Raw genomic sequence first — 26,388 nt, 5'->3', positions numbered from 1 at the left:
TTCGATTCTGATAGAAAAAGCAACTTCAAACTGAGACACAGGCTGAGAATAATTGTTTAGTTTTCCTTGATTTTGCTAGCCAGGCCATTTTTAGGGAAAAGTATGGTTGAATAGTTCATGCCTGTGAAGGAGAGAGGGATGTCATTGCACAGAGTCCCTCCCTGTGTTAGAGAATATGGATCTTCCCCCTGCCCCCAGTGTACATGGCTGAGAGAAATCCTTATGCAAAATGTCTTTTTCTTTCATGTGGTGCTTCCTTTTTGCTGTTGTATGTTTTGTAAATGTGGTACAATAATAGCAGAAATGCAGAAACAAATTGATGTATTTCTTTTTGTGATGTTGATGGACAGAATCTATGGAGGCGTGTACGTTTGTAGTTCATGTTGCTAATATTAAGGTCTTCTCAATTTTACTTCAGTCTTTAATTGTCTGTCTACTTGCTCTAAAGATTTCGGTTCTGACCATGTCACTAGAGACAGTAGTAGTAGTGTTATATCCGATTTAAGAGGTAAGCAAGTTAATTTTGCAGAACTGAGCTTGGAAATACTTGATGAAAGCAAGTCACCTGTCACACCACTTCGAACGGGAGAGAGTTCATTAGGTGACCATACACTGAGGGGCTCCCACCTGCAATCTGTATTGAAGAAAATGCCAACGAAGCGATTAATGGATAGCATGAAGGTTAGTTAACTGGCTTGGAGGTACTAAAGATGAAATTCTGTAGTCGTTATTGGACTACCAGAAGTTGAATTGTTAAAAATACTTTTTGACATGCATTGGAAACAATGTAATACTATCAACAGGTATCTGTTTGCTGTTTGGTCATTTTGGAAGCTTTACTTGAAGTTTTAATGCTATGGGAAGATCCAGATGCATGTTGTTTTGTTGGTTTAGAAAACAAGTAGGTTTTTTAAGCAATAGGACTGATTATTCAATGTTGCTTACAGAAAAAAAGTTATTTTCACTTTTGCTTTAAACGAGGACAGTATTTTAATTAAATTGTATTGAATAGATGATTGTCTTGTTTAAATTTGATAGGAACACTCAAATGATGCAGTTGCCGGAGGAGGAGGCGAGTCTCTTGCAGTCTCCAGCTGTGCTGAGATCTTTGAATCACTGCAAACAGGTCAGATTCTCCTTTTGTTTTTTAAATAGGTAGAGTATTATGTGGGTTCAGAAGGTTTTGCGTCTTTGCTAAATCTGAAGAATGATGTGCATTAACCACCACTGAAGCAGCTCATGTGTGGCATCCTACTGTGTGAAGCAGAAAATAAAGTTGTCAAGGAAAATAATGACTATTAAAAAAAAAAATCCCACACCAAGCTTCAGGAAGCCTCTAACACTAGAACAGAATCACCTGTTTTTTCAAGAAATTTTACACTTGTCAGCTGGAATTGTGGAACAGCTAGTCATTTCTAGTCTTCTATTTTCTTTCTCCTTTAATTAATACAGGACATGTAAAGGTGGTATTTTGCTGTTTGGGGAGTGTGTCTGATTTCTGAAAGAATGCTATGACCCATAAAAAGACCTTGAAAAGTGCTCTGTGAAAGTTCCAAGTTCACTAAGCAGTCTGTGTATTTTATTATGATAGAGAAAGCTGAAAGACACAGCTCTGAAAAACCTTCAAAGAAGAGAAAAGTTACTTTTGGAGAAGTTCTAAGCCCAGAAATATTTGATGAAACTTTGCCTGCAAATACTCCATTGCGCAAAGGAGCAATGCCAGGCCATCATCCAAGATTAAACAGTCATAGCCTCGTTGTAGTGTCGAGTCTCATTGAAGAACCATTAACCCAGCCGAACTTTGACTGCGATGATGTAAGTTTTTTTTTTTTTGTGATATGGTATTTTTTGGTTTTGTTTGTTGGCTTGTTGTTTTGTTTGTAGCTATTAAAATAGCCTTTTGGTCTCTGTGAATGTTCAATTTTTGTTTCGTTTTTTCTTTGGTCTGTGTGGTTTTGAAAAGAAATTGCTGAAATATTAAATTGTCTGCTTGAAGCTTTAGAATGACATTGACAGCTTTTTCTTTTGCTTTATGAATTGTAAATAGCATTTTGGCCTGTAGAGCTATGTTTAAAGCTGAGTACTGGTAGCATATAAAATGTTTTTGCCTTGGCTTATTCATGTACTTTTGATACTGTATTTTTTTTGCCATATACAGCAAATGAGCTGCTGCATTCTTTAAGGGGAAAAAAATAATAATTGCCTGGCTGTTCCAAAAAATAATGGACGAGGTCGTTTTCTATATGTATCAATAGAGTATATTGCTAAAGAAAATTAACTTTTCCTTTGTTTAAAGGAATGTGTTGAGCCTCTTCAAGAGTTGCTGGAGGGCTCTGTTGCTGCAGGAGACGTCTTACCTGTTGAAAATGCAGAAGGTAACTCCAACTTGTATTTTTGTCACTAGTGCATCTTTCTGTATCTGAAAATTGAGAGATGACACAGGGGTGTTTTGTTTTTATATGGGGGGGTGTTTCAATTGTGCTAAAATTTAAATGCTGCTGCTTTCTTCTAAAGGTCTTTGCAGTAGCTGCAGCGTTTACCCGTTGTTTGACGTTGTGGTATTTTTCTGTGAAAGTGGCTGATCTGACTGGACTTACTGCTTTAAGTAATTGGTTTACTATCTTGATTCAGATATTGTAATTTTGATGTTTTTAAAATAGCAAGGAAGGCAAGAATAAAAAACCTAGAAAAGCAGTGTGCATGTATATGGATGTATCTCTATGAAAGCTGCGCAAGCGCTAATTATTTTGTTGCCAAATCCTTACAAGTTTTGCTTTGCTCTGTTTTGTAAAGCAAGCTGTTAAGGTTTTTTTTTTTTATAATCTTAACATGTTTGATAGTTCTTAAGACTTAATTCACTATTTAATCAGGACTAAGATGACTAAACACACTGTGCGTAATGTTAGAAATTATGTGAATCATTTCCTCAAAATGTGATTAACTGTGTTAAAACTGAATCAATACTCTTATTTTCTTCATATATAATAGCAGAAACTGACAAATCTGATATGAGAATAACTTCTAGAAAAAGGAAGGTAAGTTTTGGTTTTTTTTAGTGATGATGTTTGGTTTGATTTTTTTAACTTATTCAGGCAGAATTGTTATCTTTTATGCCTCCTGATGCTAGTAAGAGTTTTTACAGCCTCAGGTATGAGGATTATCCTGGTATGTGGAAATATCTCTTGTTAGTGCAGGTAATTGTTTTAAGGAAATCTCATTTTTGAGTGAAAGTGGTTATAGCTTGATACTTAAATTTACTATTTCTATTGAATTTTCCATGAACTTTCCCAAACAGTCTGACAAAATTTGGAAGAGATTTATTCACAGACTTTCATTCTTGGGATCAGGGCTTCACTCATGGGAATTAAAGCATACAATCACAGTAAATCGAGGAGAAAGGAAACAAAGTTTTCTGTCTAATTTTTCTATTTGTTTTAATTTCTTTGCGACATAGGAACATGAGATAGAGGCTAATAAAGTCAAGTTTATTCTGCAACCTGTGATGACTTTTGGTATCACTGAAAATGTGGTTGTGTTCCCAAGTCCGGTCTTGTTAACCTTGTTGTCTGCTAGCCACGAGGCAGGCAGAGTATCATACGTGTATCTTTTCTGGTAGCTGGAATTTTGAGGTCCATAAATTTAGTGTACAACAATTTCTGTAAGAAATGTTTTCAGGCTTCGGTGTTGTACAGTTCTATTCTGCTTTATTGCAGGAAAAAAAAAAACAATATGATAAAAGTAACAACCTATCTTCTCTGAAAGAAATAGCTTGAAGATGAAAATCTACCATTTTCTCATTAGAATGTCCTTTCTGTACAAATACAACTATACTGTACTGTGTGAAGAGACTAGCTCTGGAGATCTTTATTTCCAGTTGTGTGTACCTCTTATGACCTCATATATAAAATAATGGAGACTAATTACAATGTGCTTCTTATGACTGTAGGACTCTGGTGTGTTGTTTTTTACAAAAGTGTATGCATGTGCACCCCAACGGCTTAAAATTCATGTTCCTCAACAGTGCGGCCCTATTTCAAAGGGGACTGATGTCAGCATCTCAACGTCCATAAATACTAACAATGCTAAAGATACTAAAAATCCAAGAAAGAATAAGTTTCAAAGACAAAAAGATATAACCATATCTGCTGCCAAAAAGACACAAGTAAGTGACAGCCCACTGCAGTCAGCGAGTGCTGCCTTCGTTACTCTGTCCACGTGTCTCTTCTTTCTTATGTGTTTTATGTGATTAGTTTGTTTGTAGCAAAATTTTTCTAAAGGCTGTTGTGTTTCCTGTTGCTGCAACTATTCTCTTCATGCCTATCTTCTTTTCCTGCACTTACCACCGCACCCCTTTTTTCTTACTGCCTGTCAGTACGAAAACTTGTAGGGCAAAAAGGGTACTTTATGGAGGTGAGGGGGCGGGGTGTCGCTTTTCAGCCTTCAGGGACAGAAAATGAGCTTCGGGTTCTTCTACCAAGTGTACCAAGGATATGCTGCAGTAGTTCTTTGAACTTGCTCAGTTATGTGCTAGTTAAGTATTTGTAAAGGTGTGAGAGCTGAGGAAGGGTTTTGTTTTACTCTATTGGGAGAGAAAGCACATACTCATTTTCAAACCTAGTAGGAATGAAGAATCTGTGGTTTTGAGCTGAAAGACTAATTTCTTTGACACATCAGATCTCATGTTTGAGAAGTAATTCTCCTTTGCTTTGAGTTTTTTAGATTAATTTGGTGATGGCAGGAAAGTGGAAGTTCTGTTTTAGGGGAAACAACTGTTATCCATCAAAATCCAGTAATGGTGTCACTTATTTATTAGAAAAATTCTGTACAGGATCACGACAATTACATCGTGCTGTGTTCAATATTCCTGATCTTTTCAGAAAAGAAAACATACAAGCTATGGGAAAAGAAGGAAGAAAAAGGTAGAAGAAAAACCTTTATATGTGGAAAGAGAGATGGCTTCTAAGAAACCTCTTCTCAGCCCTATCCCTGAAATTCCAGAGGCTTGCTCTTTTGCCTCATCTCCAAAATCGCCAAAAGCAAAAGAATTTTTTTCAGGTAATGTGGTTTTTAGTTCTGTTTTGCCTTGTTCTTTTTCTGTTGCTTCTAAAACTTTAATGGTTACATAAAAAAGCCCACCCTATTGATACTTATCTTGAGTTCAGTGGCTAGGTAAAGAGCCCACTATACATTTATTTTTTTTTGTCTTAATTGCTTCTGTAATGTAATAGTAGAGTCCAGAGGATCTAATAGCTTAGTAATCTCCAGCTGGCTAAATTTAAGTCTTGTTAGACTCAAGTGTAAAGCTGACAAAAAAAAAAAAAAAAAGCCTCTCTGTACTTTGACTAGATACTAGTTTCAAAGACTGTGAAATTATCAGTAAGTTATGCGTGAATATTGAAGAGACGTGCAGCAGTTTCCTGTTTTTTTTTGTTGTTTGGTTGTGTTTTTTTCACTAGTTATCTGGAATGGTTGTTTAGAAGTTTACCTTTCTGTAAGTAAAATACTATAAAGCTTTTGTTGTAATATTTCAAAAAAATTTTGTACTTTCACAGGTCGAGTCAAGTAACCATGTGTTTATTCTAATTCAGAAGCCGTATTTTTAGATAACACCCAATCTGGGAAGGCTTGCAAGGATGTTCGACAGGAGCCAGTGGTTGAAGAAATGAGAGGGAAAAACATTTGTGCAGTTCATACAAATCCAAGCTTTAAGGACATGGACACTGCAGAAGCCAGCAGCTCCCATGATACAGCATTCCAGGTGTCGGGTGGTGATCTGGAGTCTGCTTCTGCCACTGGTCATAAGGTAACTGATAGTCTTAAGGATACTGCTAGAAAGTAAGTTAGAGTTGTGTTTGATGTTGTACCATCAACAAAGTAATGTTTTGGGGGAAAAAAAAAAAACAACAGAGTGATTAAATATTGGAACAGGCTGCCTGGAGAGGCCATGGAATCTCCATCCTTGGAAGGAAATAGTTGGAACACAACTGAACAAGGCCTCAAGGAACATTAATTTGGCCCCACGCTGGAGCAGTTTCCATCGTGCAGGATTCTATGCATCAGCTGGGGTTTTTTGAGAATGACTTGACTTAGTGAGGAAAACTGCAGCAGTTGTTTAGTTATCAGCTGTTTGAAACCAGTTTGTTGTTGGTTATTTTTTGCCTATTCTGACACACCCCCCACCTTTTTTTTTTTTTTTTTTACCCCCTAGCTTTCAAACATTGTGCCAGACGTGAAGTGTTCTTTTGATACATCTGACTATTTCCAACAAGTTAAAGAGACTGCATGTGTAGAAGAGGAAAAAGAAAGTAGTTCCTTGATACAAAATGAGAAATTACAAGGAAATCTCCTAAATAAGGCAGAACAGCTAACCGGGCTAGAATTTCTGGAACAACAGGGCACTGGTGTACATGAGGGTGCACAAGGAACTCTGTGTCCACGAGAGGATTCTGTAAGAGATAATCCACCAAGAGGAAGAAGTAGTAGTACCATCGATTTTCTTCCTGTTGAAAAATTGGAAATAACTGGAAATGATCTTCTAGTTTCTTCTTTCAATGTGGAAGAATTCTTATCTGCTCCTCGGCTAGAAAACGACTCCTTAGAGCCTTCTAGAAGAAAGAACAGTAACAGTGTTGAAAAAAGAGTGAAGCGCAGCATGAGATTATGTAAAGGGGCAGACACTGAAGGACTTGCATGGATTCAAGTACCCAGTGAGGTTCAACAGAACCTGCTAGCTTCTGCTTCCGATCTTCTAGTTTCTTCTTTCAATGTGGAAGAATTCTTACGTGCTCCTCAGCTAGAAAACGACTCCTTAGAGCCTTCTAGAAGAAAGAACAATAACAGTGCTGAAAAAAGAGTGAAGCGCAGCATGAGATTATGTAAAGAGGCAGACACTGAAGGACTTGCATGGATTCAAGTACCCAGTGAGGTTCAAAAGAACCTGCTAGCTTCTGCTTCCAAACTCAGGAGAAGCAGCACATCCATCCTTACAGAATCTGAGAACATTCACCATAAACAACAAAATCTCACCCAGTTTTCAGCACCAGGGAAGGAGAACAATGACTCTGGTCATCTTGCTGCTAGTCCTTACAGAAGATGTAGGGGGAGAAACATGTGTGTATCCACACCTCAAGAAACAAGAACTTGGTCTCAAACCCGGAAAAGGAGCATAACAAATTCTGTATCTAGGAAGGACAGATGTAACCATGAAGAAATAGAAGTACCTCTTGAAAATAACTCTAACGTTTAGCGAGGTTTCAGCGATCTCTAATTTTCTGAAGTGAAGGTCAGTATTAGATCCTTATGTTCTCTCTCTTTAAGTGCTGTTTTCTTCTTTCTCCCACTTACATGTCCTTACTTACGGTTTCCTAAATAATTTTCTGGGTAACTTAGAACTGATTTTCCTTGTCTTAATGCCTAAAATGCTTGAGGATCAGAACTGTGTGGAGGACCTAGCTTGGCTCAGAGCATTGGTCTGGTCATGGCAGCTTAATCAAGAGATAAAATTTTTTTCAGCCGTGATGAACTGAATTTGACGTCACCTCTTCATTGTAGGGTACATCCTTGCTTACATGTTTGTATAGTTTAGTGCTGACTACAGAGCAATAGCAATTAATGTTAATATTATAAAAAACCTCAGCAAATGACTGTTTTTTTTCTGCAACTCTTTTTGAAAAGAACAGGATTCAAGCTTAAGATTTTGTTACATTTTTGAAGTTTAATTGAAGTAAAGAAGACGTGAATTTGTCTTTGGCAGCTAAATCATGTTGTAAAGTATGCCCTTTCAGCTTGAAAAAAAGAATTGCTTGAAGTGTTGATGTTTCCTGTGCGCTTGATCATTCCTTATAAATTGCTTTTGAAATCTGCATGGATTTTCTTCCAGATTTCAAAAATATCCTAACCCCCCCCTTGAGATTTCTCTGCAAATAAGAAAGAAATCACTTCTGGCTTGAAGGGGAGGAGCCGAAGGCGGGGAAGCCGTTACCATCTTCTGAACAGACTTTGCTTTACCTTTCGGACACGAGCAGGGGTAGAGTTCCTATAAGCAAGACTAAATTTAGTGTTAGAAAGAGTTAATGAATTCTGCTTCTCTGGTGTGAGGGTTAGTCATTAAAAAAAAAGCTTTTAAATATTTATTGCTTATAAAATTAATTTTAAAAAATGAAATTGGCTAAGGAAAGTGAAACCTTCATCATACAATAAAGCTGTAATTCGTTTCTGGACATTTCCAGTCTTCGGTGTATGTGTTCTAAATACAGTGCGTATTATTCAGCGGTTGGCCTGTCTTCTTACTGTTTTCATTTTTCTAGTTTGAACAGTGTAATAAAAAGTGATGACTGTAGGTGGTCTACTTAAACAGTTGCTGTTGCTTTCATTTTTCATACTGTTCTGTTTCAGCCCTAGTGAAATACCTGTGCCAGCTTGAAGGAAATAGCTTTCTGTTGAAAATGATCTCTTACGTGACCTTGTTTGTAACATTATTGATGTGGAATAAAATACTGTATGTACTTGGCTGCTTTTATAAAGCTTAAAAGCAAACAGAACAGTTTCATTTTTTTGCATGTTTTATTTTTCTTTACAGACATCATCAGTTTTTCCCAAGACACAAACTCCTAAGGCAACTTGAAAGAAACTTCACTACCGAAGTGCTGTTCATCACATGCTACTTCAGAAACATTACTGAAGTTATCAAAACAGTTTCGTTGATCTTTTATTTTGGGGGTTGCTTTTGTGTCACTGAAAATTCTAGATTTGGAAACGGCATAGTTCCTTGGGTTGTCTCGTTGTGATAGCAGTACTTTGGCTTGCCGGGAGAGGGCAGTCTGACATGAGTTTTTATGGTTTTAACTGAATTGGGAAATCGCAGCATAATGTACAAAATCTTTGAAGAGGTACTAGCTAAGGATAAACTTAAAGTTCTTTGAGATTAAAGCTAATAGTACCGGCTCCTTTTAACGTTCAAAAAGAATCAAACCAGCAACTGAAGTATGCGCTGAAATTAATCTGGAACAGTGAAATGCTTACACACTGTGTTCAGACACGACTTTCTATATGGAAGTCATGTTGCATTCTTAAACCCAGTAGAGCACTACGTTTGCAGCTGGGATGGTAGGAATTACCTAACAGCTTTTAGGTACCAAATCTCGCAGTGAGTGAAAGCTTTGGAGACTGGATGTCTGAATACTGGTTTTGGAATAGTTAGATCAAGTGAAGAGCAGTCCTGGAGGAAGAGGCAATAAACAACTATGTATGATACTAGAGGGCCTCATCTAAAATACTGCTTGAAACGTGCTTTTTGGGGTGTCGCTGTCTTGTGCATCAGCCACAGCAGCACTGGAAGAGAACCTTGGGGTTTCTTGAGCAGATAGGCTAAGTGCACTTCAGATCTGAAGTATAAGTAAAGTCTGAAACAGAAGAACAAGGGTAGGGAGAAGGAAACAGCTTGGGTTTTCCTCCTGGCACAGTTTGGTTGGGAAGCGTTGTTAGGAATTATATGTGGATGCTTGATGACAGTTTGCATGGCTTGCATGAGGGTGAGGTTGGAACCTACAGAGAAATAGAGGTTGCAGTTAACAGGGCTTAATGTGGAGAGGACTTGAGAGGAGACAAGCCTTCAATTATACAGAAGGTTGTTGTAAGGGGGTGGGGGTAATAATCTGTTCTCCATGTCTGTACTGAATGGGACAAGAAATAATGTGTTTAAATTAGAGAAAAATGTCTCTGTTAAACATTAAGAAAAAGTTCCAGCAGCAGAGATAGTTGAGCATGGGAATACATTGCCTTGGGAAGTTGTGGAATCTCCATCACTGGAGGCTTTTAAGAACAGATTAAACAAATATCTGTCAGGAATGACATATGATCCTTCCTAGGGGTAAGGATAGGGCCTAGATGGCCTCTTGAGGTCTCTTCTGGCTGTGTTTTCTGATTACTAGAGATTAGGGTTGCAAGAGGTGATTTGGGACTTGCATAATAGTTAAGACCCGAGATAGAATCTGTCATGGAATAGGGAGCTGGAGAATTGCTAACACTGGGGCCCTTTAGCATGGGAAGGAACTGGGGAATTTGGGACAGAGCTCTTCATGCAAGGCTAGCAAAATGGTCTTAGTACTTTAAATGTTCAGATCTTGTGTGACTCGCTGCTTTTCCTCAGAGGAGTATCTCTATAGACTCCTGAAGTAGTGTAACCTACAACTTGGTGGCCAGACTGTTATGCAGGAAGTGTGAACAGCAGAGTGAACAATGCTGTTCCATTTTCAGATTTGCTTTTCTAAAACGGAGTTAACATTAACCTTTGAATGACCAGCAACTTCACTATCCCTATTCAATCGACAGAAGAACTTCCTGAAGTAGTCTGTTATCTTCACTGCCACATCAGGGTGTAGGACTTAAAATAAAGGTACATTGTGTGCAAGTGCAGACAGATGTCGAGATATTTTGAGTTTGTGGTTCTACTTTTCAGCTGTCAGTTGCAGCGCTATCTGAAGTAGATTTTAATGGTGTTCTGTCACATTAGGTTAGCTTCCTCATGCTAATGCAACCTGCAGTTTTATTTGCACCAAAGTACTTTTAAAAGAAGTACTTCACTAACGTTAAGTGCTGCATTGTATAGGCTTTAAATGGCTTCAAGTACGGTAATAGCTCGCACTAAGTGTATATTGCCGAATAATTGCATTTAGCAGATTGCCATGTAATTATCATGCTCTGACTGATGTAGAGGACAAGTGGTGGGTCCTAGAAAGACTGATTATTTTGCTGCTCTGTAATTATGATGTCGTTAATAAGTAAGAGTAATTACATATCATTTTGAGCTATCCTATGAAGTGCAGTCTTGAAACATTTTCAGACAGCTGAGTATCTGGCAGCTAGCAGTAAGGAGTATTTCACAGTTGGAATGGTCTTCACTTACACTTGCTTAACGTTAGTGAGCTGAAGACACAATGAATAACAATACTTACACTTGAATTTTTCAGGAAGTTTTAAAAGGAAAGTGAGTGTTTTTCAGGAATTATTTTATGCCAATATTTTGCCATAATTAAGAGTCACGTATGTTATAAATCTGGAGGCAATATGACCAAGTTTTCTCACATACGAATTGACAGAAGAAATAGTTTTCTCAAACAGACACTCATGGTAAGCAGGGGAAAGAAAATAATGAGAAGGATATGTGCCTTTTTTTTTTCTATGAAATAATCAGCTGTAAATAAAGTTTCACCTAGTCTTCAGCTAAAATAAGCTGAAAAATAAGAGAAAAAGATCTCTACTTGCTTCTAATTGGGCAACAGAAGGGGATACTGAAACACCAAATGTTGTGTATAAATGTCACTCTTGTCTGTTCAGCTAGTCTAGTTGCTGTTTGGAAATGCACTAAAATGTTTGTGCTCTACTCTTCCTCCTTCTCACTGAATCCTCTGCCACTCTTACAGTTCACTTAGACGTTGAAAGGCTTTAGTGATGAACCGATCTATGCACGAGGAAGCAAACAGAAAAGCATTGTTAGATCTATGTAGAAGGAAATGGAGAGAGAGGGGAAAAAAGTGCCGTTGAAGTATGCCAAGGATAGCTTAAGCACACAGGAACAGGAGTGGGCAGTGAAAGAAATTTTGTTTTCAAGCTGCTAACAGGTAGGTAAGCAATGGAAATAAATCTTCAAACTGTAAAGTGTAGTTAGGTATTCTTTCAGATTGCCCATTTTTAAAATTAGGAGGTAAACAGTGCAAATCAAAATGCTTTAACTTGAAATAAGGTAAGGTCTAATTTCACTGTGTCCCAGTAGAAAAGATGAAGTTGTGCCTGTGACTTATAGACAAGAAGGCTAATGTATTAGTTTTGTAACTAAGTCCTGTAAATTGTGCATAACAGAGCAATTAACTACTTTAACCAAGCTTTGGAGGGGGAAGAAGAAAAACCTGTGTGCGCTGGGAATGAGGGCATGGAACATATTCCCTAACTCAAACCTGAAAAACCTGGTGTTAGTCTTGGGTTATTTCCAGTGACCCCTTGACTCCCATCTTCCTGCCCCCTGCACAGATTTGGAACTGGTCAGCCATTTTTGTTTTTGGAAGGGAGAGGAGACAGATATAATGAATGGCTTTTATTGTGTAATATTTCAAAACCTTTTTGACTGCATTCGGATGGGATGGAAAATGTTCTACCCTGCGCTGCAGCCAAAATAAATAAAACATATTCCCTAAACCTGGATGTGTGTTTCACTCAAACTGGCAGTAGTTAGAGCTCTACTCTTAAACAAGAATTTAGTTTGACAATTTTTAGGCCTTGTTCAGCTGAATGTAACAGCCAAAGTAAATACTTGGAAAAAATTAAATAATACGCATATTTACAGCTTGCAGGTGGCATTAATTTTTGTGGTTCATAGTATTTAGTCTTAAGAATCCCTGTTAGTTGGGCTATATTGTGGATTTTTAAAAATATTCTTAATTGTCTTTTTTTTTTTTAAATTAGATTTTTTATGAGAATAGTCATTCTGAAGGAAAATACATTTTATGTAGCTCCCTGATGGGTGATAAATAGTTGCGATTCAAGGCTTTAAAAGTTTAGGGTCTACCCAGAAACTGAAAATTCTGCAAAGACAAGACCCAGCAAACTAGCAGTAAAACCTCTTGACAGAAGCCTGCTATGGACTGGCTTCCAACTCCACAAAAGTTTAGTTTAAATAACCTCTTTATGGTGCAGGCTTACTGCTGTTTTTTAGCATTGCCAATCAGTTCAGTGAAGACTTTGCACTCTGTAACCGAGATTTCATGTTGTGCAAAATGTTTTGTAGTCTGAACAACAATATTTATTATTAATAATAATAACTTTTAATTTAGTCACCTATTGCCAGGGGCCTTGGAGTATTGTAACAATGAAGGACTAAAAGTAAATTATCAAAGCCGGACACCATGCCTGGACAGCCCCCACCCTGCAAACAAATCTTTTACTTCTCATAATCCCACCCTGGGAGCAAAAATCCCTTTGAACAAATAATATGCAAAACTCCTAATGTTTGTAAGTGGATAAAAGAACCTCATTTTTTAAATCATTATTATTAAATACTTAAGATTACAAACAAGGTATCTCAAAGTCTGAAGAGAAGTTACAAGAACAAGTAGTGATCATTCCTTGAAAGCCCTAATGACGTAGTAAACTAAACGAGCTAGAAATCAGAAAATGGGGCTTTTTGTTCTCTCTGTGGTTTGGTTTTGGGTTTGTGCTGTCCTTGAATGAAGTTGTTACTCAGTTTTCTTGCTTTTTGTCTTTTTTTTTTATTTTTTTTTATTTTTTTTTTTTATTAGCCTTGTAACATCACTTGTAACATCAGGGTGAAAAAACCTGGACCTGGTATCACCGTCCATTAAATCAACTGAGTTGTACCGAAGATACTTCTGAAGCCATGCTTCACTCTTGTCATAAATAACCTGCCTATGTCATACAAATGTTTGGACAAACAAATGCACTTAGTTTCATGTTCAGAAGGTCAGTAATGCTGAGTTTTGGTAGTAAATAATATTCACTAATGCAAATCTATTAAGGTTGTAAGGGAATTCACGTTTGAACTGACTTGGGTGTGTTGAGTATCCTCGTGTGTGCTATTGAGGAAAAAGTAATTGTGTGGGTAAAAATATTAATGATGAATAAAAAGGTCATTTTACTCTTCCTCTCAACAAGAAAAATAATCTTAAGAACCCATGGTGTGTTTTGTAAGGAAAGCTTTGTAAGGCTTACATAAGGGGTAGGTAATATGCATGTAGCTTATCTTATTGCTAAGCATTACATAATACAAGCTATGGAATATAAGCCTCAAGCGTTCACTTTACATTTGTCTCTTGCACCTCTCCCACTGCTTGCTTCTCATGGTAGATAAAGGTCTATTGTACCTTGCTGAGTTTTCCTGCATCGCTGTTCCGTTTGGAGCGTGCTGCCTTCTGATCTGCCTTGCTTATCTCACGTCTGTCTTCCCAATGCTTTCTCCTCTTGCTTAACACACCAACGCCTGACTCTTGCCAGTCACAGAAACGACAGCTTGGTTCACAGGATGATGATCCAAAAAGGGAAGCAAAGCAGTTGGTAGCACAGAGAATGTATGCATACGCAAGATACTGCAAGTTAAGCAAATTAAAGCATTGCTGCCAGGAACTTTTTCTAACGCTTGGCATAGTGCCTCTTAATAGAGCCACAAAGAGCCTTAGTTGCGGCCAGATCTGTGGTGTTAAGTGCTTTGGAATGGCACCTTTGTGTAAGAGTTAAAGAAAATGATAAGGCAGTAGGCAGAATTAAGTATGTGGTTTCATACTGACACACAGAATAGCCAAAGCCTTAAATTGTTCCCCTTTTATTAGCAAAAAAAAAAAATATCTCTGCTTCTGAAAATGTCTTTTTTCTCATTCCATTAAGGATCAGCAAGGGCTAGGGACTTGGGGTGGTAGATGAGAAGAAGTCTTAAACTAAATCCTAAAAAATTTTCCGTTTCCATATTTTTAGCCTGCCTGTCTTCTGCTTTCAGTATTGAATGCAGTGCAACTAGTATGACCGTGCCAAAAGCTGTTTAAACAATATTAAGATGTTTTCTTCAAACTTCTCCCTAGGAAGATACTCTTTTTCGAGAGGAATGTTTTCCCTGGAGCATTACATCATGAATTGGTTCAGTTCTTGGAGTAAGAAATTGGACCAAATGGTGGAGAAGGTCTCCAGGGGAAACATACTTATGCTGTTAAGTATTCCCACCAGAAAGCTTAGAAACCGCTTACATATTACCATTCTGTCCACATTTAGCCTTTCACCTTACTGCAGCTGAACAGAGGGGAGGGGGTGGTGGTTAGTCTTTTTTAAGGAAACTTGAACCTTTTTTGTTTTTGTCATTACATTTTCCCCCGCTCTTATTGTATCTTGTGAACTGAACTCTGGAAATGGAATGTCTCATTTTTGACAATGCTGCATAACGATTTTTTTGTTGTTTTTTTTTTTCTTAATGCAAACTATTAATGAAATCTTAATTATGAAAGCTTCCTTGGAAACGCTGATTTTAGGATTTTTTGGGGGATTAAAATGAGAGGAACCTCTGGGAAGACCAGGGGATAGAAGGATTTGGGTGGATTAATGGGACAGCAGCCCTACGAACAATGCCTGATCGTGTTTCCTGTTGCATACGGACTGGTTCCCCATCAGTGATGGAGGCACTTGATATGGCTTCCTATGTCAAATGAAAATCTCAGAATAAGGAGAAATATACTCCTTGAATTTACTAGTGCACATCATCAGTTTTTATTTTATTTTTTAATGTGGCAGCTCTACTGTATAGAGTTATTATTTGAAAGCTGATAAGCTTGCAATTTCGCAAAGGTCCACATTTTGTTTTGCAGACAGTTAAGGACCTAAAAGCGTATTCCACGTGCAAGTTTGATGTGGAACGTTTTGAATTGTTCATCTTTAGGTTCACACCGTTACCTTACAGAATACAAAAGGGAAATACATAGCAGTGTAATAAAACTTAGAAGAATAACTTCCTGGACAAACATGCCCCAGGGCAGGACACTTGGTGCTTCATGAGTGACTTGAATTGGACCATGGAGCGGAATTAGAAAGGAGCCTCCTGTGATACTTGAGTCATGTTTCTGTTGGTATTTTGAGCAAACCATGTTCTACTGCCCCAGATTTGTTTGATGGGCAAAGAGAGAGTCTTTGTATCCCAAATCTTTTGTTTGGCACCTTCGGTCACTCCTTAGAAAAACAAAAACAAGCAGAAGCTTAATTAAATTTGTTTTTCTCACTCAAAGGATTTGATACTCTACAATCATAAGAGGCTGAAGAGAAGGTCAAGCCTTACATATGCTTTCTCTATTCCTATTTGATATCTAATCTTTCTAAAAAGTGTTGTTTTTCTAAAGGAAAAACATGATAGGCAGACTTTTTAACTGTTCATAACAAGACAGACCATTAAGCTGGTCCAGCTGCTGAGAGACTGGCACCAAAACTGGTGTCTGGAAATTGGCACAAGATTGTAAAAGACTTGTGCCAAAACATATTTAAATTATGTAATCATATTAAACACACACTGCATATTATTGCTACATTCAGGTTATGAAATCATTCAATAACAGAGCATATAATAGATAATGCAAGATTGTAAGAAGAGAGAGCATGTTCTGAAGCATACTGGAATCAGTGGAAATACTCATGTTGGCTGCAGCAGGTTCTAGGTGAAAGCACGGATGTGCTGTATTATTCCAGTAGAGAAAAAAGGCTCGGTTGTTAAGATCAGCACTTGGACCTGCTGTCCAGAAGCCTGATGCGACCAGCTATTTAGATGTTTCATTTTTGCCACTGAACAAATGCAGCAAAGTCGGTAACAGCGTAGGCTTCTGATGCTGGCAATTCCCAGTGCTCCTGAAGCCTCTAACGCAGCAGATGGGCTGTTTGGGCTGCAATACTTACACCAGCTCCAGAGCAAGTGACAAGTCATGTTAGTGTCCTTTAATGGTGGTGCTTCTCTGAAAATAAAGTTCCGTCGCCTGCATAGCATGAGGCTATGAGGCTGGACCAGAGCTTCTCCCAGCACTCCCTGTATGCTCTGTGCAAAGCAGTAGTCCTGCAAATATTTCCTCTTGGAGATTACCTGGGTTTGGAGAACCTGTGTTCTTAGGAGTTTGAGAGAAATTATCACAGCCATGAAGCTTAGAGTCTACTGATACTTATATTTTCATTTGCAAACTCATTCCAATTGAAAAATTGTCCCTTACAGCAGATCTTTCTTTTTTAATGTCTCCCAGAATATGTGGCTCCTAATACACTTCTGCTTAAAAATTCTGAATTCGTATGAATATTTGGTAGAATGGCCACTTAATCTTCCTGCTGCTGTTAACAAAATGTAAAAAGATATATTTACTTTTGCTTCCTTTCTCAGCCATTTTTTCATTGCAGAACAAACTTTTAAAAACTGATTATACCAGATGATTTAGCGGTATGGCCAAATAGTCCCTGCTTGAATAAGATGGATGGTAGCTGTTTTTGGAGCAACAGTAATTAAGACCCTCGTAGCAAGCAAGGAAGAATAACAACCTAATAAGAGCTTATAGGGAAACTCTTAAACTGAAAAGTGTTCTCAAAATCCAAAAATCCATAACGCTAGTAAAATCTTAGTTTACTAAAATGTAGGGGTTTATTGTATTTGTTTTGGTATTTGTAACTTTTAATTTAAAAAATTATTTAAAAAGTAGCAGAAGCTTAAGACCTTATCTTTTCAACACAGAATAGACGCTTTCAGTTAAATCACAAGATTCCTTTAAAATGACGTGAATTGTTTGTAGTCTATTTTTAATAGTCTTTTTATCTGATACGTGCAGATGACAAAATGTCTTTTGAGTGCAAAACCGCTTCATTTCTAGATTGCAACCTCTGTTGTGGTCAGCAATAGCTTCTCAAAGCACTGAGAATAAAGATTGCATGGTCTAACGAACATTTCAAGGACTCCTAGTCCTGAGTTTGTTTTGCTCCTGACATTCTAGAGCTCTCTTGATATTGCACAAGTCCTTTCATAGTTTGGTGCCTCAGTTTCTACATGCGTAAAATGAGATAGCCACCTCCTGAAGGCAGTGGAAAGTCTGTTTACAGTGTGCAAAACCTTTGGCCTGATTACTGAGTGATTACTGGTTTAAACTATTTCTATCCCTATTCTATCTGTATACAGAGGTGAAGCTTTTAATGTGTGATGGTCAACAACATTAATGTTATTGCTGTTCAGGTGCAATGGACAGAAAAAGCCCAAATGATTTAAGGGTGGTACTACTTTTAGAAGAGAGGTGGCTTGTTCAGCTTTTTGAAGTCCTTAAGATAATGTCTTTTATATCTATGATTGATTTATTTGATATTTATGCAGTTGGCAGTGGGATTTGAAATATAACATAAGCACTTCCTGAGATGTCAGTACTCCGATGTTAGTGGTCTGAACAAGGATGTAATTCATATCTGCAGGTGCTTACTCTGGTATCAAACACTTCAATAACATCATGCTTGTGGAATCCGGCACTCCCCAGTGTCCCATTTGTATCCTGATATGCCCACGTCTTTCCTATGTGTGTTTTTCTTTCTTAAGGAGCTCTCATTTCCTTCAATAGGATATGTTTTATTTCATCCTTTTTCCTGCATTTACTCATATTAATGTCACCGCATTCACTGGTAATAGCTCGGCTTGGAAATAACCCGTATATCCCTGAAAACACTGGGCCTGAAATTCAATCCTGGGATACTTTATTAAGAAAGATGTTTAAGTGAAGGGAGGTAATGATTTCTTTTTGGACTCTTAATTTGATCTAACCCGTTTAAAGGTGCATCAAGCATGCTCCACTACAGCCCGATGGCCCTCTGCATTGTTCCGTCAGGCAGCGTTTGAGGGTCCTGGGATGAAAGTTTTCTGGGTCTCTCCTGCTAGCCGGCCATGCAGTTTGAAACTGGATGCTGCTGGATAGAGGAATTTACGCCTTTTCTAAGATAAAGAGACTGTAGACACCTTTAGGCTTCTCTTACGAGAATTTCTTCAGAATGAAAAGGACAGAAGTCAGGTGCTGGGCTTTTGCTTGTGGGTGAGTTCTGGGGAAGGACTTCATGGTGGCTGGATCAGCTGACACTCTCGGGGCTGTGTTTTCAGCTACACAGCTGATAGGGAGTTCTGATTGCACTTTTTGTGCCATGAAACATCGTCTTTTTGTAACTCTTTTCCTTCGTCCCTTTCTCCCATTTCGCTCCATTTATGAAAAGTTTCAGTTTAGTTTGCAACCTCTTTAAGCGATAGCAGTCTCCTCACTTGCTTTGCAAAGTACATTTGCACGGTTTGTGGGATCTCACTGTAAAGTGTTGTGAAACACAGTGCTACTTGGCAGTTCTCTGAAACTGCTTTGTCCCTTTTCCAATTGCTTTGTAGATGAGAGTCTTAATAAGCCTCCTGTAGACAAGGAAGAAGTATCTGATGTGGAAGGACTTGAGACTTACACAGGTTATAGAGCTGATTACCCACTATGACAGTGACGGGAGGGATCCCAGCTCAGAAGCTCCAGAACACAAGTTTAGAGTCAGGAGGCCTCTTTGGAGAAGCATTTTGATTAAATATACTGGAGTGTTCAGTGCTTGAAATCTTTTTATTTCCTGTCATTATCTTGGTACAATCATCAGTGCCTTTTTTATTATTTTTATGGATGTGCTCATCAGCTGTAGCTTTTCCTGTCCCTGTGGGAATTTCCCTGCCCTGCAAAGCTGAACTTCACAATATCTAGTAGAAACTAAATTTTTTTTTCCCATCTGGTAAGTAGCGCAGCACCAGAGTCTCTAGTTAACAGTGCTCTACTTGGGGAAATTTTACAAGCCGTAATCTGTTTGAACAACTCACTTGGGTAAGTTAGTACTTCGTTGTAAACTCTCATAGGTGACTCATCTGAGAAATTGCAATGAACAGAAATGCTACAGAATAAAGGGTCTTGCTTGCAACTTGAGCTACCTCTTTGCAAGGCGCAGGATCTGTTAGTATACATGTTACTGTAAAGCCAGCCTGAGTTTAATGTTTGTTTGCAGCATGAAGTGATTTTTGTTAGTAATCTTTAGCTGGTGGAGTAACCCCACGTTTACAGTGGAAGCAGACCCATTCCTTTCTGTTGCTGTAACATTTATGTTGCAGTGGCAGGTAGATATTTCCCCCCCCCCCCCCCCCCCCAATATGTTTTTGCATTAGACTACATACAAACTGGATTGATTTAGAGATAATCCTTGCTGCGGTAGGCTGACTTCGCCTTAGACTGTAGACTTTGTTCTTACATTGTGGTTTTGATATACCTGAAGGTACAAAGCGTGAACAAGTCCAGGAGAAAATAAGCCCTGTAAACAAGCTTGTAGCCCTGTTAGGGTGTTGTGACTGTCATTCAAGAAGCCATGTGGTGACAAAATCAGTGCAAATAAAAGAGCCATCTTGTTCCAAAAGCACTGGCTCCTAATCCTTGAAATAAAAAAAAACAACCCTGCTTTAGCTTGAGCTGTACAGGAGCTATAACCCAAAAGGTAATTTATCCAAATTAATATAACGGAAGACAATGGTGCAGTTACGCTGAACCGGGTTATGGGTTGGTATGATGAGAATGCCCTTATAAGATCTGAGAAGCACAATCTATTGGGGCTTATAAGATACTTAAAACCCCACAGATGGGGATCGGGAGAGGCATACAGTATTCATGTTATTTCACTCTCACAGTTTATAAATAGCAAAAATGCAATTTCCTGCTTTCATTCAGGGCAGCTGCAAGTCACACTGGCCTGTGGAAAATGGCCAGTTTGAGTCACGATTAAGCCCAAGTGCCACATGCATCTTACCTGCTCCAGCCAAAGCTGCACTTCAGCAAAGTGCTTAATATCTCTCTGTCTTTCTCGGATTTCCCCCTTCATCCCATCACCATACCACTTGGTTTTCCATTTCAAACTTTTCTTCGATGTTCTACGTATCAATTTTCTTCTACGATCCAGCCTAGAAAATGGGTAATTCTTTGCTACCAGCAGGTGGGGACAGGGAATACAAGACATTAGCTCTGTTATAAAGGGGGAAGAAACAAAACAGAGGAATTAATTTCATTTCCTCTCTTCAGCAGGTGGAACAAGTCTGCCTGCCTGAATAAAGTGTATGCTCTTATCCTCCCCTCCGTGTAGCCTCTTCTTACTCTTTAGGGTTTTTTTTTCTTTTAGCTGGCAAGACTTCAGTTAATCACTCCAGAGAAGTAAGCAAATGTGATTTTGATTTTTTTTTTGTGTTGTCCTTATTAGTGTTTCAAATAACCTAGAGCTTCTAATTCTGGGAGAGGACAAGTTTTCCCTTCACAATTAGTTACTGAATGTGCTGAAGGGAAGCAAAGAAATAAACAAGTCTAGAAATCAAACTTTCATGATTGCCAGGGGTGTGCACTTCCTCTGTGATGTGCTGCATGAAAGCCACGCCTCAAAACACTGCATCTCTGTAGACAAAAGCTTCTTAAAAGATTTAGCAGTTACTTTGCATAGAGAAAAAGAATGTTGGGACCTGCTGGCCTGTCCCTTCCAGATAGATTTAGCAAAGTCAAAGAGCAATGTGCGCAGAGAAATGTATAAACGTGCATAGAAATCAATAAAGTAATGATTAAATGTCTGTGATGAATGCAAAGCAGATCCAAAAAATTCGTAAGTTTTTACCTTCCCTTCTCACAACAGAGGTGGCTATAAGTCCAGATACGCTAAAATTCAGAAAGCAAAGTACTATGTTTTCATTTTCTCCTTTTTTCTGCTTGAATTTTGTGGCCTTGGGAGTGCTTTTTGCAGCCACCCTCCCTTTCCCCAAGGAGGGGCATTCCAGACGGGGCAGGTGTGGGGGGACTGACGAGTCACCTGTGGAGCAGCCTGGGCTCAGGTGCCTTCCATCACCCCTAATTGCAGTCTCCTCCTCGGCGCTGGCTCTGGTGACGCAGCGTTTTGCAGAGGGTAAGTTCTCTGAGAGGATTTTCCCCTCAAATTACTTTTTATATTTACCTTTTCCCCACTTCTGTGACCTAATGAATATAGTTTTGATACCTGAAAGCAGAGGAGGGGCTGTGAGCTTGCTGTTGGGGGCGGGCTGGGGGGGCTGTATGGGGGACAAGGTGTCACCCCGGAGCTGGCTCGGAGCAGATCCTGCTTGGTGCTTGGAGAATGGGATGCGGCGTTGCTTTGTGTGTGAAGCAAGCCGTGGGTTTCAATCACAGTGGTAATGCTTGTCTTCTTCCCCAGAACCGTTCTGCTCAGTGGGGGCTGGGAGCTGTCTGAATTCTTGGTCTCTTTGTCAAATCTCTTTCTTGAGGTAACTCTCCTGGAGACTAAAAAATGGACCCCAGCCAGCACTGATAGTAGGGTCACCCTTTCGTTTGGTTTCACCAGGCTGCCTGAGTTTGTGTCCTTCTTGGAAGGTTCTAGGGGAGCTATGAAGATTTGCTGGTCGTGCAGTGAAAAAACTCCTGTGCAAAATGCTCTTAAACACCGTCCCCAGCCATTACAAGCCATGGGGGTAGTACCTGGGCTTCCTCCAGTCGCGGTCCTGGTTTAACTCCCCTTGGGTTCACTGCTGGAAACTGTCTCCTTCCAGAGCAAGCCACCAAGTCCGCTTCCAGATTCTCCCTAAATTCCAATCTGAGGTCTCGTTTCAGTCTGCGTGCTGTTAGGACAGCAGGGTATCGGGGTGTTTGGTCAGCAAAGATGTAAGCCGATCGTGACATGGGGCTTTGAATGAATTTCAAACGTGAATTTGAGGTTTGAAGGCCTTAGAGATTATATTTTTGCATCTGTGGTGCATGTTGTCTGTAAAAGAGCAAAAGGAGAAGCCTGGGTTTGGTAGCACAAGACCTGGGAAAATCGGGTAACGTTATTTTCTCTGTGTGCTGCTGGGTTTGGAGAAAGCTGAATTCAGGCAACCGTTTTGCCTTTCCATCCCCTCCTCCACCTTTTGTGCTGCACATCACCAGCTGCAAGAGGGGTCTATCACTTCAGATTTAAGACACCTGGGTATGTGGTATTTTGAGGGGGAGGGAGGCAAACAGATAGACATCTTATGGAGAACCACTTTTTGCAAAAGAATTGTCGTAACTGAGCAATTATATGTATCTATGAAGTGAAAATAATGACACAGAAGGTTAAGCACTAAGCTGATCCGATGTCACACAATTGTTAACCCCAAATACAGCCCGTATAGAGCAGGTAGCATGTACCTGTTCTTACTTCTCTGCAAATGCAGAAGCCAGGTGTCTTAAATCTGAAGTGATAGACCCCTCTTGCAGCTGGTGATGTGCAGCACAAAAGGTGGAGGAGGGGATGGAAAGGCAAAACGGTTGCCTGAATTCAGCTTTCTCCAAACCCAGCAGCACACAGAAAATAACGTTACTTGATTTTCCCAGGTCTTGTGCTACCAAACCCAGGCTTCTCCTTTTGCTCTTTTACAGACAACAGACAACAAGAAGGTGATTTAACTACGTTGCTGTAACGATATAGATGAAATCTCTAAAAGCCTACAGATACCAAAGGAGAGACAGCAGAGAAGGTTTGATTTCCCATGTGGATTTGTAATGAAGTGGAAACTTGGACGTCTCTAATGGATCAGCTTCGAAGGCCTCAGTGGTGCTCCCAGATCTGTAGGGGAGGACTTCTGTGGGTATCCTGGCTCTTCTACATGGGCCTAGAGAGCTCACGAGGTCACATTTTCTTGTCTCGTTTGCAGCACCACAACCTGAGTAAGGTGCAATGTTGTGTTGCGTTTCCTTACAGTTGTCCCCTTCTTCCCTTTGTTTCTCTCTCATGTCAAAATGTTTTGCATGGAGATGGAAGGTAGTTCCCTTTGGTTCATTTTCTGGCATTGCACTGAGGCATGAGACGCTTCTGCTGTGGGTTTCAGCAAAACGGCTTCTTCCCCCGGATTGCATTGAGGTAGCAAAACAGCCAAAAAAGAAAATGCTAAGAAGCAGTGCTGAAGACGTAGTTCTGTCCCTACTGGCTTTGTCTGGAAACTCTTAAAAAAAGTACAATGCGATGCTGTGCACTGGTACGTGTTTTAGCTTTTAGCTCAGCTTCTAAAAGCTGTAGAGCTGTGTTGGCGTGATGCTTTGCTCAGGCTAATTAGCCCTTCTGCCTAGTAGGTCTGTTGGCCTGAGCCAGGGTGGCTTGCTGGTGGGACTGAGCTTCTTCCTGTAACAGCAAGGTTTGTAGGACTAGTTTAGGTATCTCTGGACACATGTTGCATTGTGCCATGTGGACGTGACTACCATGACGTAGGGCAAATTAAGTCGCCTTTCTGTCCATCTATTTTCCCTTCCACCCTTTGTGTGTTTCGTTCCTAGTCTCGTAATGACTTAAACACGTGCTTAACTTTATGCACTGTGCGTAACCCTATTGATGTGCATAAATCTTGTGAGAACAGGGCTTACACGTGTGCTTTGGTAAATTTATTCAGTGTATAAACTCAAGCACATGGGTACATTTTCACAGGATCAGGGCCTTGGATGCAGGGCAGGATGGTCTTTTACTGTGTGCCTGGACAGTGCAATTTATCACAGCAGGGAACAAAACACATACATAAATGAGTGCAAGGTGTCTGCCAGCACAAATCCAGTTGCCTTAAATTGCAAAGGTGGAAGTAATCTTTGAGGATGGGGAGGGGTGGAGGGGAATGAAAAGTTATTAAAAGCAGAAGAGATCTCAAGGAACCCAACTTCGTTTCGTTCTTATGAAGAAGCTTTGAATACAATAGGGAAAAAGCATTGGGAGTAATTATCCAAAATGGGTGGCATAAATCCGAGCAGAAAGTAATACATCAGTTTTAAAGCTACTCATTTCAAACTGTGAGTTAGATTTATTTGACCTGCATTTGGGAGCAAATATTAATGAAAGGGCGAAGGCAGCTTATGGCTCTTTCAGTTCTTTCATTTCCCACTAGATGTCTCCGGTGTAAAAACTAATTATGAATGTTCTTGATTTAATTTGGAAAAAAAATTGGATGAAGCTTTTTTTTATTATTTCTTTTAAAGTCTTGTGCTGTTGTGCGGTGTGCAGCTTAACCCTTGATCTTTCTTCAGTAACTACTTCAGCCTCAAGTATGATACGAGGCCATTTAGAAGTGATGCAGTTAATGGAATACTTTTTTTTTTTTAATAAAGAGTTGTCCAAGTATTATAAGAATCAAGTCTTTATTCCTGCCAATTCTTTGGCTGGTATCTGTAACATGTAACTTATCTCTCAGCTCTGATGACATATGTTCAGTAGTCTGTGAAACTTCCCTGGGTTTTTTATTTATCACTGTATTGGCATGCTGGGTTTGAACCTGGACCTGCTTTTGGAGTTACTCTTTTCTTCAAGAGGATCTTTATAAGAAAAAAGTTCTGGATGAATCTGCCAAAGTGGTTTCTTTTGTCTCACAAAATTAATGGGGCTCTAAACAGATACAAGAATCCACCTGTGTGGATCTTGCTGCAGAGTTGAGGCTTCGTCCTAGAAAAAAAGCAGAATTGTGGCATTTTTCTGTTGCCTGCAGATGAGAAGCCATTAGAAATGCACAGACTGGGGTAGCACTTTGGGTAACAGTGATTTGGTTTTGTAGAGTCATTGCCCTGTTAGCTCTTCAGTTAAATTCAGCTTAGTGGGTGTTTTTGTTGTTTGTTTGTGGGTTGTTTTTTTTGTTTGTTTGTTTTTGATTGATTGTTTGTTTGTTTTTTTATTAAAGCATGGATCTTGGTACTATCTGCGTGACATTTTTACCCCGCTGCTGTCTGCTGAGTATCTAGCTACAGAGGACTGGACAGTTTACGTTTGGGAAAAGCAAAGGAATTCATCTCCACACTTTTTGAGGTAAGGAACAAAATCGAAATGTCAAGCTTGGGCTAAAGTGTAGTTAGTTCCATTCATGTAGACCTGCAGTTAGTTGTGTATTTGCTTTACCATTGCGCATGTCTTTCCCTAGTCCAAGTTGACAAATTGTCAGGGTCTTTGCTCAGGTGTTAAATTTGTACATTGGGTTTGGTCTGTACTGATGATTCACATTTTTAGGGATGATCTTCAAGGTGTATTTTGTAAGCGCATTGTTGAAACATTCCTGTTAGTACGGATGGTGCTGTTATTACTGGAGTTTCATCGTTCTCATGTCCATTATTATCTTCAGCGGAAGAAAAATTTGGTAGTACAAGCCACTGCTGGAAAACTTTGTGTTTGTTTCTTTCCTGCACCGTTTCAGCGTTCAGCTACAAGCCTGCCTGATAATTACAGGTTTGAGCAAGACTGCAGCTAAGTTAGTGTCAGAACCAGGGCTGGAGCTCAGATACTACCAAGGCCCGTGCCAGGCCCTAGCAGGTTGGTGACAGCTCCTCAACTGGAATGTAGGGATGTACAAATTCAACAGCTGTTTTATTGTCCTTTCCAGTCCCCTCTTACACTCGGCTATGCTCTCCCAAGATAGACATGCCATTAAACACAGTGTAATCACTGGCACAGCAGGTGTATTGAGATACAGACATCTAGCAATGTTTTATTTAAAAGGCCTGAGTAATAATAATAATAATATAAAAAAGCAAACAAAAAACCCCACTGCCAGTCACCATAAGAAAAGGTATCCACTGGGAAATTAATAATTGCCCTCTGTGGACTACATAGCATATGCTGGCTGCATCCTGCTGCCATTTTCATTTAAAAATGTTGAAGTTAAATTATAGCATTATAAGGAAACACACTTCAAAACCTGTGCTTAAAGGTACAAAGGCATCAACAATCTAAACTGAAATGTCTTCATAGCTATTACATAAATATGACTTATGATGCATAGGAGAAAAAATGTGAACAAATGATTCTTCTCCCCAAAGAACTACAAATATTTTTTTTCCAATTAATGAC

General features: G+C 39.2%; 1 protein-coding gene across 13 annotated transcripts in view; it reads left to right on the top strand.

The window, feature by feature from the left end:
* Positions 1-26,388, top strand: part of CDCA2 (cell division cycle associated 2) — a 102,140-nt gene that overhangs the window by 6,512 nt on the left and 69,240 nt on the right. For 3 of the 13 annotated variants that reach the window (XM_040617856.1, XM_040617857.1, XM_040617865.1), the window contains 11 exons: positions 449-681; positions 1,039-1,126; positions 1,592-1,815; positions 2,297-2,375; positions 2,989-3,035; positions 4,022-4,162; positions 4,878-5,055; positions 5,589-5,803; positions 6,209-7,282; positions 8,579-11,618; positions 13,290-17,442. In XM_040617856.1, the coding sequence (XP_040473790.1) occupies positions 449-681; positions 1,039-1,126; positions 1,592-1,815; positions 2,297-2,375; positions 2,989-3,035; positions 4,022-4,162; positions 4,878-5,055; positions 5,589-5,803; positions 6,209-7,246 (2,243 nt within the window). In that variant the 3' untranslated portion in view covers positions 7,247-7,282; positions 8,579-11,618; positions 13,290-17,442. Of the gene's footprint in view, positions 1-448; positions 682-1,038; positions 1,127-1,591; positions 1,816-2,296; positions 2,376-2,988; positions 3,036-4,021; positions 4,163-4,877; positions 5,056-5,588; positions 5,804-6,208; positions 7,283-7,879; positions 8,541-8,578; positions 12,190-13,289; positions 17,443-25,228; positions 25,354-26,388 lie in introns of those variants that run through there. The other 10 variants (XM_040617858.1, XM_040617869.1, XM_040617861.1 and 7 more) reach the window with 10 other exon arrangements.

This window comes from Falco naumanni, chromosome 19 (assembly GCF_017639655.2).
Source record: "Falco naumanni isolate bFalNau1 chromosome 19, bFalNau1.pat, whole genome shotgun sequence".
NCBI classification, from domain to species: domain Eukaryota; kingdom Metazoa; phylum Chordata; class Aves; order Falconiformes; family Falconidae; genus Falco; species Falco naumanni.
The sequence above is the reverse complement of the archived record's forward strand: the minus strand, read 5'-3'. Positions and strand labels throughout refer to the sequence as shown.